Below are 15,643 nucleotides of genomic sequence, written 5' to 3' on the forward strand. Positions count from 1 at the left end.
GTGTTTTTTCATTTCAAGTACAACCCCAGGTTCTGACGTGTACTATTGCACCACAATGTTGTCAAAGGTTTTTGTTCTAAACAGTCCCAGTTCTTTACTAATAGGTGCACAAACTTTTAAAAATGTCAACTCAAACTTTGAAACAAAAATTTCAAACAAAAATCTTTGAAACAAAATTTTGAAACGAAAAAAAAAATTCAAACGAAAAAAATTCAAACAAAATTTTCCAAACAAAATTTTGAAACGAAAAAAATTTTAAACAAAATTTTGAAACGAAAAAATTTCAAACGAAAAATTTTTAAACAAAAAATTTCAAACGAAAAAATTCAAACAAAATTTTGAAACAAAATTTTGAAACAAAAAAATTTCAAACAAAAATTTTTTCAAACAAAAAATTTGGAAACGAAAAAATTTCAAACAAAAATTTTAAACAAAATTTTGAAACGAAAAAAAATTTCAAACAAAAAAATTTTAAACAAAAAATTTTGAAACAAAAGTTGTCAAAAAAAATTCAAACAAAATTCTCAAACAAAAAATTCAAACAAAAAATTTGAAAGCAAGAATTTTCAAACAAAATGTTTCAAGCAAAAAAAAATTTCAAACTAAAAAATTTTTACGTTTCACGGTTAACCGTCAAACTTTATCCGGTTTTTAACTATTCGATTAACAAATAAACGGTTTTGATCATATTTATCATTGAGTTCAAAATGTTGAACAAAAACAAGATTTTTAAATGTAAAACAAAACTTAAAAACTGAATACAGCAAAGATTTAAAACTCATCAACCAATCAGATTGCACGAAAGATAGTGATCAACCAATCAGATTGCACGAAAGATAGTGATCAGCCAATCAAATTGCATCAACAATAACTTTGCCAGTGTTGTAGCATGTATTCCCTTAAGACTATGAGTCATAAGTTTCAATAAGGTTAGCTATGTATCCCTGTACACTACCTCATCAAGGTCAATCACGTGGTACAACGTCTTGCTTACGTTTATATTTGGCTGTAATAATCAATACCAATGACGCATTCTCAAATTATCCTACAAAGTTTCAATGTACCAATGTCCTGGACTCCTAATCCTATCATAGGTCAATAACTGATCACGTGATCACAATGATTTACCCAAAGAACATTTACCAATTATTGATATGACAATAAGAAATGTACCCCCTCCCAAAATTTAAGATTGGTACACAAATACACCTGTGTCTTATGAAAAAAGTAATAAATCCTGTACTTATTCAATAATAAAGCCGGTCAATAACCTTTAAATTTTGAATATTTGGCCATAAGAGGAATACCAACGGGTCCTAGAAAACGTTTACCGAATTTTGTTATTCGATAATTCCCAAATTTAAAAGGGAACATAAACATATAAAGGTAATAAACCATATAACGTGCTAAATAGGGGTCAATAACCTCCGAAATTTGATTTTTGGTAGTTCTTTACCTATGAAAAGGGAACGATGTGGACCATTCAAATTTATAGTGGTACATATTGAAGACCTGTACTATGATACCAAATGCTTATATTAAACAATTTCTAAAACCGAGTGGATGTGCCAAGATACCCCTCCCAAATTTTAAAGGATGCATCAACGTACCCATATCTTATGATAGGAAATGAACCTATATACATGACCATATAACCATATAAGGTAATAGAACCTCATCAAAGGGAAGAAATTGGGCCAAAAACCAAACACATGGTACAACATATTGCTTATGTTTATATTTTAGCAATTTTTACCCATGAAAGGGAACAAGATGGACCACCCAAATTTATCATGATACATGTTGAGGCCTGTACTATGATACCGAATCCCCTCCCGGGGTGCATCAATGTACCTATGTCTTATGATAGGGAATGAACACCTATACATTACCATATAACCATATAAGGTAATAGGACCTCATCCAAAGAAATAAATTAGGTCAAAACCAAACACGTGGTACAACGTAATGCTTACGTTTATATTTTGTCAATTTTGTACACCTAAAAGGGAACGAGGTGGACCACCCAAATTTATAGTGATCCATATTAGGGTCCTATACTGTAATACCAAATGTTTAATTGAGCAATTTCCAAATTAAAGAGGTGGGCCATTGTACCCCTCCCGGGGGTGCACAAATGTACCTATGTCTTATGATAGGGAATGGACCCCTATACATGACCATATAACTATATGATGTAATAGGACCTCATCAAGGAGATAAATTAGGTCAAAAATCAAACACGTGGTATAACGTATTGCTTACGTTTATATTTTGACAATTTTGTACCCCTAAAAGGGAACGAGGTGGACCATCCAAATTTATCATGATAGATATTAGGATCCAGTACTATGACACCACATGATGAAATTAAGCAATTTCCAAAATTAAAGGGTTGGGCCAAGGTACCCCTCCCGGGGTGCATCAATATACCCATGTCTTATGAAAGGTAATAGACTCCTGTATACGCTCATGTGAACATATAAGGTAATAACACCTCATCAAAGAGAATAAAATCAACCAAAAACCAAACACGTGGTATAACGTATTGCTTACGTTTATATTTTGGCAATTTTGTACCCCTAGAAGGGAACGAGGTGGACCAACCAAATTTATAGTAATCTCTATTAGGGTCCTATACTATAATACCAAATATATTAAATGGGTAATTTCCAAAATTAAAGGGGTGGGCCAAGGTACCCCTCCCAAAAATTTAAAGGGGTGCATCAATATACCCATGTCTTATGAAAGGTAATAGACTCCTGTATACGCTCATGTGAACATATAAGGTAATAACACCTCATCAAAGAGAATAAAATCAACCAAAAACCAAACACGTGGTATAACGTATTGCTTACGTTTATATTTTGGCAATTTTGTACCCCTAGAAGGGAACGAGGTGGACCAACCAAATTTATAGTAATATCTATTAGGGTCCTATACTATAATACCAAATATATTAAATGGGTAATTTCCAAAATTAAAGGGTGGGCCAAGGTACCCCCCCCAAAAAATTTAAAGGGGTGCACAAATGTACCTATGTCTTATGATAGGTAATAGACCCCTATACATGACCATATAACCATATAAGGTAATAGGACCTCATCCAAGGGAATAAATTAGGTCAAAAACGAAACACGTGGTTGTACTAACAATTTGGCAATTTCGTACCCATGAAAGGGAACAAGGTGGACCACCCAAATTTATAGTAATATATATATATTAGGGTCCTATACTATTATACCAAATATGTAAAATGGTCAATTTCTAAAATTTAAGGGGTGGGCCAATGTACCCCTCCCAAATTTTTAAAGGGGTGCACCAATATACCCATATGTTATGAAAGGGAATGGACCCCTATACATGACCATATAACCATATAAGGTAATAGGACCTCATCCAAGGGGATAACTTGGGTCGAAACCAAACACGTGGTACTACGTATTGCTTACGTTTATATTTTGGCAATTTTGTACCCCTAGAAGGGAACGAGGTGGACCACCCAAATTTATCATGATACATATTAGGGTCCGGTACTATAATACCCAATGTTGAAATTGGGCAATTTCCAAAATTTAAGGGGTGGGCCAAGGTACCCCTCCCAAATTTTTCAAGGGGTGCATTAATATACCCATGTCTTATGAAAGGTAATGAACCCCTGTATACGCCCATATAACTATATAGGGTAATAACACCTCATCCAAGGGGATAAATTAGGTCAAAAAACCCCGAAATTTGAATTTTTGGCAATTTTTTACCCATGAAAGGGAACGACATAGACACCCAATACTGATAGAGGTACATACTATGGTCCTAGGCTACCATACCCAATTTTTAGATTTGGCAATTTCCAAAATTTAAGGGGGTGGTCCTATGTACCCCTGCCAAAATTTAGGGGGTGGGTCATGGTACCCCTGTCAAAATTTAGAGGGGGTGGTCCTAGGTACCCCTAGGTCATTGACCCCGGGCCAAGGTCATTGACCTTTCACCTATGACGTCACAAAAATTTTTGCTGACTCGGCTGGCCATAACGGGGGGAGTACTACTGGTGTCTTATTTCAACTGGAAGCTGACATTTATCTTAAAGAGCACCAATACTGTCACCAATCAACTTTGGGTCTCCGAAAACTATGGTTTCTATACTAATATCGCTGATCTAATTTTTTTTTTACGTGCCCTCACTCAGGAGTACTAATTGGACTTGAATTTGGATTTAGGCGGCATTGGTAGTATTAACGTTTATCTCAGCGATCCCGAAATCTATGGATTCGTCACTGATATCGGACGTTTTCTTTCATTTTTATATATATCCCCTCTAATTCCCTCTAGGTGTGCTAGGGGGGATTTTACCCCAACAGCACTTTTTTACTTACTTTAAGTGCTATGTGTACCACGTTTGGTTAAACTGGCTCCATACACACACACACACACATCCATATATATATATATATATATATATATATATATATATATATATATATATATATATATATAGATAGATAGATAGATAGATAGATAGATAGATAGATAGGTATAAATATTAAGAAACGTTTAAGAAACCAACTCAGAGAGGGCAATTTCCCCACATTCCCCTCAAATGACGCCCCTCTTAAAATGACGTTCAAATGATTAACGATGGGCGATCACTCGTGTAAGAGAGAAATTCCTGTGACAATTGAGGGCCACGGTGGCTCAGCGGTAGAGTATTCACATTTGGCGCATGGGATCCTTGATTCGATTCCTGCTCGCGCCAAATGAGCTTTCTGGTGGACAAACACCGCGTGTGGGAGTTTTCTTGGGGTTTCCCAGTTTCCTCCCACTTTCCTCATTCCAACATTTCATTCATTTCTCATCGTCGTCTCCTTTAGCCTAGCCAGCATAAACATTGGACGTAAAACTAACATATTTCATTTCATTTCATACCTGTGACAATTGAAGAAAAGATAGCCTGGCAACCCTGACGTAATCTATAGACTCAGGAGTTTGTTTATAGTCTGGTGAAATTTGATATTTTACGACAAACTGTTTTGTCGGTGTGTGTGCAAAGCCTCTATTTAAGAAAAATAAAAAAGCACGAGGAATACTAAGGAAAATAAAAATGCACTTTCGCCCGTCTGACTGCAGTGAACGCATATAATGTGAGTGTGTTTACACTTACGAAGGAAAGGGAAGTGTTTAAAACGTAATCAGTGCGGCATGATTTAGAATAGACTAGAAGACAGCCCTCGTCATGTACACATTCCATATTGTTTTCTTTCGTTTAATCCTTGTTTATAAAAAGACCGTTGTACATATAAAACATTCGGATTCAGTTTTAACTCTCTTCAAGTCACGCAGAACGACAAGCGGCACAGCATCATCACATGTACTATCTAAAATATTTAACAATTTTATCAATGCAAAATTTCAAGGGAAGTTTACCGCCGCTGATGTTTTATAACATATCATGAAATTATTAAGATAGTAATAATTATATGGAAAAAGAAACATTTTATTTCATTTATTTTTCCATTATAAAACCTTTAGTATGTGTATTGCATTGTGCAACTCATTCTTCAATTAGTTTACGAATTCGCCTGCCATCTGCCGGTAAAGTAGATGAACATTCGGAAGACATGTTCGAGATGTTTTATGAATTTATTTAGTGTGTAGAAGTAAAAGTGCTAATCTACTTTACAAGAACGTAATTTACAATTAACAAAGTGTTTGCTTCCATCAGCGTAAATATTTCAAATCTACATTAAATATAAATTGAAGCGCTTGGCCAATATCTGGTCCAAGAATGTTGTGTACTTCAGTGGTGCTATCATGTGAGAGCGGAATTCAAACATACTGTATTGACTTACACAAAGTGAGATTTAGTTGTATTTTTACAAAATATGATTTCGGATTTTTCCCAGAAAATCGCTGGGAAAAGAAAACGCAAACTTCAGTATATACGAAGGAGATATTTCCGAAAAAGAAAAAAAAGAATTTAAAACAGCTTTAAGAATGGGAATTTTCAGATAAAAGGTAAGGATCGTAGTGGTAAAGCAATTATTTTTGAATTTGTGAAACAAGTAAACCTTAGTACATTCGAAATTCATATTTTATTAGCGAATTAACACTTTCGTCTGTATTCATATACCAGATCAACACAAAGATATGACTAAATAATTTTTGCATGTACGCAATTTTTCTTAATTGCATCATAGTAGTGGGTAGTAAACTGCAGAGCCAAGATTTTTAATCATAGGAGGCAATTTGGTCCCGTCGAGAAACGGAGAGTTACGTCTTTCAGAAAAAGTAACAAAGTTACTATTTTTGAGAAATTCTTCGGATTTAAAATATTCAAGATGATAATCAACCATTCATATGTATATTTGTAAGATATAAGCTTCTTTATTAGTGTCACAACGTGTACTCCCAGTAAGATATGACTATTAATACTATAAGAAAGTCAAATTGCCGCAATATTATTTATTCATGCCATATATGATATTCTCACTTACACCATTGGTTATTTACTTTCCCCCAAGTCAACTCCCAGTAGTACTATCCCTTCAATTCCAAAGTGTGTTATAAAAAAGTATAGCATTGTCTAGTTTTTAATGACACCTTTTTTACTTTGCTTTCATATAGCTAAATGTCTATAGAAGGCAGTGGAGTCAATTTCTGTATACTTTGGGGATCCTGCCTGGTTGTATTTCGTTATCAAACAGCCAAGGTATACAGATCCTGCCTCGGTGAAGCAACTTTTGGGGGAGGGGCGAAATTTTACTTCTGAAGATCGGCACCCGTAATAAAAGATATAGGGCAATCGTATGTAACAATTGTCCAACATTGGATAAGAGAAATACTCTATAGAAAATATATACTCCGCAGTGGCGGATCTAGAAGGTAACAGCTTGGGGGGCAGCCAGAGCCCACGTTATGGTAGGTATATAATGAGTTTCCTATAAACTTTCAAAAATATGTAAATAATAGCTTCAGTTATTTTTGTCATTCAAATAACTGGCGGGCCTAGGCCTCCCTGGCTTCGGGCTGGATCCGCCACTGATGCTCCGACCCTTCGCAATATATTGTAAAAACCCAGTGATATGAAATCGCTCCTGTAACCGCTACTTCAGCTCCATAATAATAATAATAAATACATCACCAGATAGCGAGACAAATCCTCTTGTTCATCTGTACCATGTAAAAATGGTGATCCATTGATATACTAAGAGTTTATACGTCATCAGAAAAACAAGTTTCCCGAATATTGAATTTTCAGGTAGACCTATGATGTTTGTATCCTTATTTATTCGGAATCTCTAAGTATTTTTACATTAATACTGATTTGAATATGTGTTTATTTTTAGTAAAGTGTGGTATGAGAGATTTTTCTAGATATTTCTGAAGTAAAGGGGACGTTTTGTTTATTGGGAAGGACATTTTGCTGTTGGCACCACTGATTGTATAAAGTGCTGCTTGTCCATTCTGTTTGTTACATATTTCGCATTACAATTCTCTATGTAAGTAAATATTATTAAGTAATAATTGTTTAGTGTTATATTAAGCAAGAGAGATATGTACCAAATCCTACCTAAGATTTACACACAGAATAAAGTGTTTACATACGTGGGTTGATAATTCGGCCTATGTTTAGCAGAAGGGGTCCAGCTCTTTTCTCTAAAATATGTAACAATTTTGGTAATTTCTGTTCATATTCGGTTAGTTTAGGGTAGGGTTAGTTAGGTTAGGCTAGCTTAGGTTACGTTAGGTTAGTTTAGTTTATGTTATATTAGTGTAGGAGTCTCGCATAATTTTCCCAAAAAAATGATAGAATTTCGCTTATTTCTACTAATATTACGTTAGTTTAGGTTAGTTCAGGTTAGCTTACGTTAGTTTATGTTACGTTAGGTTAGATTTGGTTACGTTATGTTACGTCTAAGTACTTGCATCACTCATTTCTTCTGTAAATTTTGTGTTTCTTACGTGCTTCTGGACCCCTTGTACTAAACATACCCCGATAATTCAAATTTGTTGTTTGTGAGCGGAACGAATAGAAGTGTCATCGTCGAGAAATATGAAAAGGTGTAATATTAAGGGTTGATATGATGCAGTTTAGCCTGTTTATGATGTTTGTTTTTATATACTCCCTACTACAATTACCAAATATGCTACTCCTAGGCAATACGGATCCATGTGCTAATAGTAACTTTTTGTTACGCTCTGGCCAGTTGGTGTTTGTACGGTGGGAAGTTTCTAGTTCTCTGGGCCCACATATAGACTAGTAGTTAGATTGTTTTCTTCTTTTCTGTCCAAAATTTTAGTATTTAATTCACATAGTATTACCAAGCAGGCGTTAGCAAGTGAAGGCGGCTTAAAACTCCGGGTTATAGTTAAGGAGCCGTACTTCCCATTTAGGGAAGGACGAGAAACGTCATACTTTCAGGAATTATTCATTGACTATCTAGGATGTTAAAAAGTAGGTAATAGATTGAGTTCTTGCCCTTGTACTTAGGGTGTTTAGGTAGTGCAACAGTAAGATGTATCCTCGTGCACGGGAGATGAGAAGTAGCTGTTCTTAACTATTACCAAACTCCGCAGCCACGTAGTTTTCTGTGTTAATTACAGCTCAGTGGGATGAGAGACCAGTAATTTAGAACCTTGCCATCCATAATTACTAAGCTATGTAAACACTAGTTTAGCCAGTAATTGGGACTACTATTAATTAATTTGCAATCTTCTGGTAGTAGTGTTATTTTATTCATCCCCTTGGGAAGTTTTTAGTGAGGGGGAATTTTCTCCTCTTGACCCCAGGATTCCGCTCCCTGTTTTTAATTTGAGACACGGCATGACGGAGCAGGATGGCTCCCGTGATAGCGCGAGTATACGCCCATAGAGCGCAGGCTGGTTATCGAAGGTGGGTGGCTGCATTATGGACAGGTCCTTTCTTCAATGTTTTGCTAATATGACTCTTCTTATCTCGTGGTTAGTAGTAGGACATTTGTGCTATGTAGCCAGACCACGCAAAACTTTGAAAGATAAAAGTACTGCATTAGGTTTAGTTGGGTTACAAGTGAGTTACCTTAAAAGCTGAAGCGTGTATAGTTTTACAATTTGGAATAGCAAATTTTCCTTTGCATATAAATACGACGTCCTGACGTATGCCATAAAAATCACATTGGAAAAAAGTATCTGTTAGCAGACCAGTATAAAGCACAAGTGCTATCCAACCGATTCAAGGCAGGGCGAAGATGGAAGGGTGGTACGATAGCGCAAGGTTGTCTGTCCCTAGGGAGCAGTCGCATCAGTGACGGTGGGTATGCGAATAAGTGAGGGTAGTGGCCACGTACGTTTTAGCAATACTAGTAATCCACACTTTTCTTCTTTTTCTACTCACGGATTCAATTTTTGATGTCCCAGGAACATGTGTTGTCCGCACCCTCAATACTTACTTTAAGGTTTTGTATACGTAATATTATAGTAAGTTTTTAAAATGCTGGTTGGAAACATAAGAAGATAAGAATTCATATTTTTCGTTATTTCTGATTAGTGTATAGTTTGCAACACTTAACAGTTGGACGGTACTAATTTTGCGAGGTTGTGCGATACAAACAAATGCGTATGTAGCAAAGCAGAAAAGTAAGAAATGCAGGGTGTCCGAGAAGTCCTTCCCTGATTACAGAAATTGATAACTCAGGCTAGAAATAAGATAGAAATATGGAACTGGTGTTGAATTGTTTACAAACTATAAAAGTTTTTGTCTGTGTTAGGTTTGTTCTGTTTTACCAAGTCTCAATTTTTTTTTTGTTTTGGGTTTGTAGTACATAAGTAAGAAGCCCAAGAAGCCATGCCAACCAACCAGGAGAAGGCACAGTGTGTCCTGTGGTACTATGAGACACGATCACCAACCACGGTGCAGAGACAGTTCCAGGCAACATTTGGGAGGACTCCACCTGATGTGGGAGGACTCTACCGAACACGTGTACCAGATCTTGAAACCCTGCAGCAACGAATAACCACAGTCGTTGCATCGATCTCTCCAGTGATGTTGGCTAATGTGTGGATGGAAATTGAATATCGCCTAGATGTGCTACGTGCTACCAAGGGTGCTCATGTGGAAGTGTACTGATGTGGCCAAAACTTTTATAGTTTGTAAACAATTCAACACCAGTTTCATATTTCTAGCCTGAGTTATCAATTTCTGTAATCAGGGAAGGACTTCTCGGACACCCTGTATTTGTGATTAGCAGTAAGGAATGAACGAGAGAAATGAAAAAGGGGTATTCTGGGTAACGTATATTAAAATAATAATAGGTGAATAGCAATATAACGTTGAAGAAAAGATTCATGTTGGTCTAATCCGAAGCCGCCACTTTTGGAAGATTAGCCTTTTTCTTACTTTAAACGATAGTTAAATGTGTTATCCTCTTAGTTCATGCCCAAATAATTGTATATAGATTAATGATCTGTAGGTAAACTGATTGCTGCTGTTGAAATATAGAAAATATAGTAAGGGTTGCTCCTGTTGAAAACATAAAGGAAACTTCGTTAGATGGTCCCTTAAAAAATTCAGAACAGGATAATGCTGGTTTGCGGAGTGCATCCATAGGAAGTCAGCGACAGAGGACTTAGACGTAAATTACTATTTTCGAACAAAGTAGAGTCACTATAGATATTAAATATTAAAAATTAGTAGGCACTTATTCTTTTTCTTCCGTATTTGCTTTGCAATGCCAACAAGAGTTCGTCTGTAACTTCTAACTCGATAGCCTATTTAATGCCACATTCAAAAAATCTCTCCACAGACTTCTAACCTTAGCCACTTGCATTCAGTTTCTACTTTGTATTCCTATTTCTGCGAGATTCATCTTAATATTCTCCCCCATCTGTACCCAGTCTTTTTCCGATTGGATTTCCAGTTAAGCTTTTGGAAGGGTTCCTCCTTTCTTCCATTCTGGCTACATGAACTGCCCGCCTGACTCTCGTAGACTCAAGTGATCCTAGCAATGTTTGATGAACGGCATAGATTATGCAGTTCCTCACACACATCTGTGACGTTATTTACAAAAGTTAATGTTATATCTTCTTCACGTGCATTACACAATCATTCAGTACGGTACATTCAAAACAAGATGTTCGTTCACGTATATCGGTCCTACCTAAAGCAACTTTTAATACGTTGTTACTTCTTCCATATATTAAGGTTTCTATTGCTAGAAAATATTTCGATAGTGGTGCATGGTAGTTTGCCATTAAAACGATAATTTTACAGTTAAGATGACCGAGTTCATAAGAAAGAGGATTGTCTAGAATATTATTCTCCACTACCAGAGCATTATTACTGCACAATGTAGGACTGTGTGACATACTGATTTTCACGGGCGGGCTATATCTGCATGATATTACAAAAAACATTTATATATATATATATATATATATATATATATATATATATATATATATATATATATATATATACAAGTATAGAGTTACTTGTGTAAAACCATTGCAAATGCTTTAACCTGATATTTTATGAGACGTAAGTTATTTTTGCATATCATCGTTTATAGTCAGATCCTTCACCGATGACACGCATTCTTCCTACGGATGCATCCCCGCGCTTCTGCGCGACTCCCGTGCTGGAGTTCTGGCCTGACTTGATGCGTGCACATTACCACTCTCTAGAAATTGTTTAGGAATCAAGACCTCCAATCCTCGGGATGGTGAATATGTTCTAATGTTGGTGGACAAATACAAACATATTCTTGAAAGAAAGAAAAAATTGCATATCAAATACTGAAAAGGAAGCTGCATTTCTGATGTTTCAGAATATTAGGGACACACAGTTTACTTTTACAGATAATGTATTGTATCTGGGGTTTAGATATTGAAGGCAAAAAGTAATAATAATAATAATAATGGGATTAAGAATCTTCCTGTTTTCGGACCACACTTTTTGTTGCGATCATGAATAGTAGTTTAGGGTGGAGAGAGTTTAAAATTTGTACCAATCCGATAAAAAGAAAAAGAAGAGCGGTGCTATTTAGATATGTTGTGTATTGGATGATGGAATTGGTAGCAGGGAAATGTCTAATGAGTTTGTGTATTAGTAATGTAGTGGAAGTTGATTGGATTTTGGGTTATGAAAAGTAACCTAGAGGTATTGATGATCGAATGTGTTACGCTGAATAAGTTAAATAAAGAGTACAGTAGGTAGTCGAAAATGACCAAGAAAATGCCGTCTAGGCTTAAATATAGTGTACGGTATGCTCTTTTATCGATATAGTGGTTATACAGTACATACAGGAATTATAATACCGTACGTAAGGCTACTTACATTTAATGTTTGTGAAGAACCTGCTGATACACTAAATTACACTGTTCTTGTAAGTCGCACTTAAAACTTAACTTGTATAGGCCTAAGGGAAAATAAAAATAAAAATGTGTGTGACAAACAATTACATATGAATGAGGTTTTGTAAAAACACTGACTTCACACAACGCCGACTTACAACCCTATTGTTTATTTATCGCTAGCGCTAAGACAAAATGTAAAAAGCTTCTAGGGACCGTATTCTGATTTTTGACGTTCGGATTATCGATTTCCTACTGTATTATGAAAAAGTCGTCCTACTGTATTATAATATTACGAGTTATATTAAAGGCATACCAGTCTTGGGTAATTTGGTAGCTTCTGGATTTGAGTAAATGGTGTACTCAGCTAAGTAAGTTAATTTGTAAGGATCAGATTAAATAATTTCAAGAAAGTCTAAGGTTTAACACTTCCTTATCGTCATTTCCAGCAAAGGAGCTTTGAGAGAAGCAAACTCCTTTTCTTACATCATGTTTGGCTACAAATTACACTAAATTTCACACAAATACTGTTTTCTCGTAAGTACAATGTTTGGCCCTTGTACTGAAATGTAAGCTAGGGTAGAGAAGAGCACAGAGAATTAGTGGAGATTAGGGTAGGTTAAGTTATCTCAATGTTTAGTCATCATTTTCAAATGTACGGTAGGGTAAGCGAGTTAGGTTACGTTAGCTCACTGCATGTCCGCTCACACCATGACGCTTTATTTAATAGTTGCGCAACATGAAATCTCCCCCGCCATCCTGGTTAGTAAACTTTTTTAAAACTCAAATTTTGGCTTAGGTTCACATTTGTATCGCCAGTTTGTTTTGCTCTGCTGCAGCAAGTAGCACTGTTCTTCGTAAATATAGTTCGTGTAACTACGTAAACAGTTTATTTTAATGACTTCCCGTCGGGTTTACATGTTACCAACTGGCGATGCCAGTGTAATTTTGATTTTTTTTTTCTGCAGATTTATTGTAGAGATCCTCAATTAAATTCGTTGCAGATGTACTTTTTTTCTGTAAATGGACTCTCTGTGTCTTAAGCAATTATTTTTGGATATGGGCTTTCATTACTCTGTGCAGATTCATTTTAGAAGGGCTTCAGTGTATGTACAGGGTGTCCGAGAAGTCCTTCCCTGATTACAGAAATTGATAACTCAAGATAGAAATATGAAACTGGTGTTAAATTGTTTACAAACTATAAAAGTTTTTGTCTGTGTTAGGTTTGTTCTGTTTTACCAAGTCTCAATTTTTTTGTTGTAGGTTTGTAGTACGTAAGTAAGAAGCCCAAGAAGCCATGCCAATCAACCAGGAGAAGGCACAGTGTGTCCTGTGGTACCATGAGACACGATCACCAACCACGGTGTAGAGACAGTTCCAGACAACATTTGGGAGGACTCCACCTGATGTCAAGAGCATTAAAGCCTGGTATGAGAAGTTCAAGAACACAGGGTCGGTTGCTGACCTTCCGATGTCTGGTCGACCAAGAACCTCAGCAGACACGGTGGAGGCTGTGCGCCAGTCTTTTCTGAGAAGTCCTAAGAAATCGGTGCGCAGGGCCTCACGTGAATTACAGATGCCAAAAAGCTCTATCCATGACATTTTACACAAGCGTTTATTGTTTCGTGCTTACAAAGTGCAACTCGTTCAGGCCTTGTTGCCCGACGACGGTACACGTCGATATGACTTTGCGGTCGAAATGCTATCACGTATTGAGAACGATAATGGTTATCTCAGACGAATTGCCTTTACCGACGAAGCGACATTCTTTGTCAGTGGAGTAGTGAATCGTCATAATGTACGCATTTGGGGTTCAGAACCCCCCAGGGAGGTCAGGGAGGTCACCAGAGGCAGTCCAAAGGTGAATGTTTGGTGCGCGTTATTGCACGATCGAATTATCGGACCATTCTTCTTCGCTGAGGATACCATCACATCTGCAGTGTACCTGGATATGTTGTAGCTGTATGCTGTTCCTCAGCTGCTTCAGTATCGCCCCGATGTCGTTTTTCAGCAAGACGGTGCACCACCTCATCGGGGTTTGGAAGTCCGTGCCTATCTCGATAGGACATTTCCTGGGCGATGGATTGGTCGTGATGGACCAACAGCTTGGCCTCCACGCTCTCCTGACATAACCCCATTAGACTTCTTTTTATGGGGTTATGTCAAGGATGAGGTCTACCGAACACGTGTACCAGATCTTGAAACCCTGCAGCAACGAATAACCACAGTCGTTGCATCGATCTCTCCAGTGATGTTGGCTAATGTGTGGATGGAAATTGAGTATCGCCTAGATGTGCTACGTGCTACCAAGAGTGCTCATGTGGAAGTGTACTGATGTGGCCAAAACTTTTATAGTTTGTAAACAATTCAACACCAGTTTCATATTTCTAGCCTGAGTTATCAATTTCTGTAATCAGGGAAGGACTTCTCGGACACCCTGTATATATTAAGGACTATTAAGCAAAAATCATTAACGAACTTGTCATAGGTAACACTAAAATCCACGAATACTATTTAACCAAGTCACAGGCAGGAGCACAGCGGGGCCTGAGCGGCAGCGAAAGGATTCGTCCGAAAGGAGAAGGCGCGTCAGCAACGGTGAGTATACACAAACGAGGATAGGGCAATCAGTATATATTTAATATATGACATAAAAACACTTACATTATGTGTTTGCACGTTACTAAAGATACTCTGTTTCCATTGCTTGCACGTTAGGCTTCGTGTTCCAAAATAATATAACACATTACTTACATAAATTTTACAAATATGTGGATTCGTTAACCCTTGGATACTTCTATCGTTACGCGTCATGGATTAGCACACTGACTTCAGATATTTAATTTTCATTCGTATACTCAGTTAATGGCAGTGTTACTTGAGAATCAGTGCTTAACATGTTAAAATTTCATTAATATATATCTACGTAGATATGCATCGCACAGGTAGGAGTACACCATATTTAGGTTATTTACACACTGGGTCTGTTAAAATAATAGTACAAATTTGTTCGGTAAGTTTTACAAACATGTAGATCCGTAAAGTGAATCTCCACCGATTTTTTAAATGTTAGCTATACACATCAGGTAAATGCATATGGTGGTTAAAAAAAGTTACTGTTTACTCCTTGTTGAAAGCATGATAGCATTCAGTTTTCTGTTTTGGATTAATAGTGTACCAGGAAGCAATAGATTTTATTCTAGGACATGGGTAAAGTTTGTAGGACGTGCCAACAAGTTTAGGTCCCGGGTTCGATTCCCGGTGGGGCCACTCGGTCAAAGAAGTGTAAAACGCTTTTTCAGGCCATCCACCCTGA

General features: G+C 36.8%; 1 protein-coding gene across 1 annotated transcript in view; it reads left to right on the forward strand.

Moving 5' to 3' along the window:
* Positions 1 to 15,643, forward strand: part of LOC145673942 (uncharacterized) — a 109,071-nt gene that overhangs the window by 47,577 nt on the left and 45,851 nt on the right. Inside the window, exon 2 of the mRNA XM_081743757.1 lies at positions 14,886 to 14,925. Within this exon, the coding sequence (XP_081599883.1) occupies positions 14,886 to 14,925 (40 nt within the window). The remainder of the gene's footprint in view (positions 1 to 14,885; positions 14,926 to 15,643) is intronic.

Source organism: Thermobia domestica, chromosome 17 (assembly GCF_964235325.1).
Source record: "Thermobia domestica chromosome 17, izTheDome1.hap1.1, whole genome shotgun sequence".
Taxonomy (NCBI): domain Eukaryota; kingdom Metazoa; phylum Arthropoda; class Insecta; order Zygentoma; family Lepismatidae; genus Thermobia; species Thermobia domestica.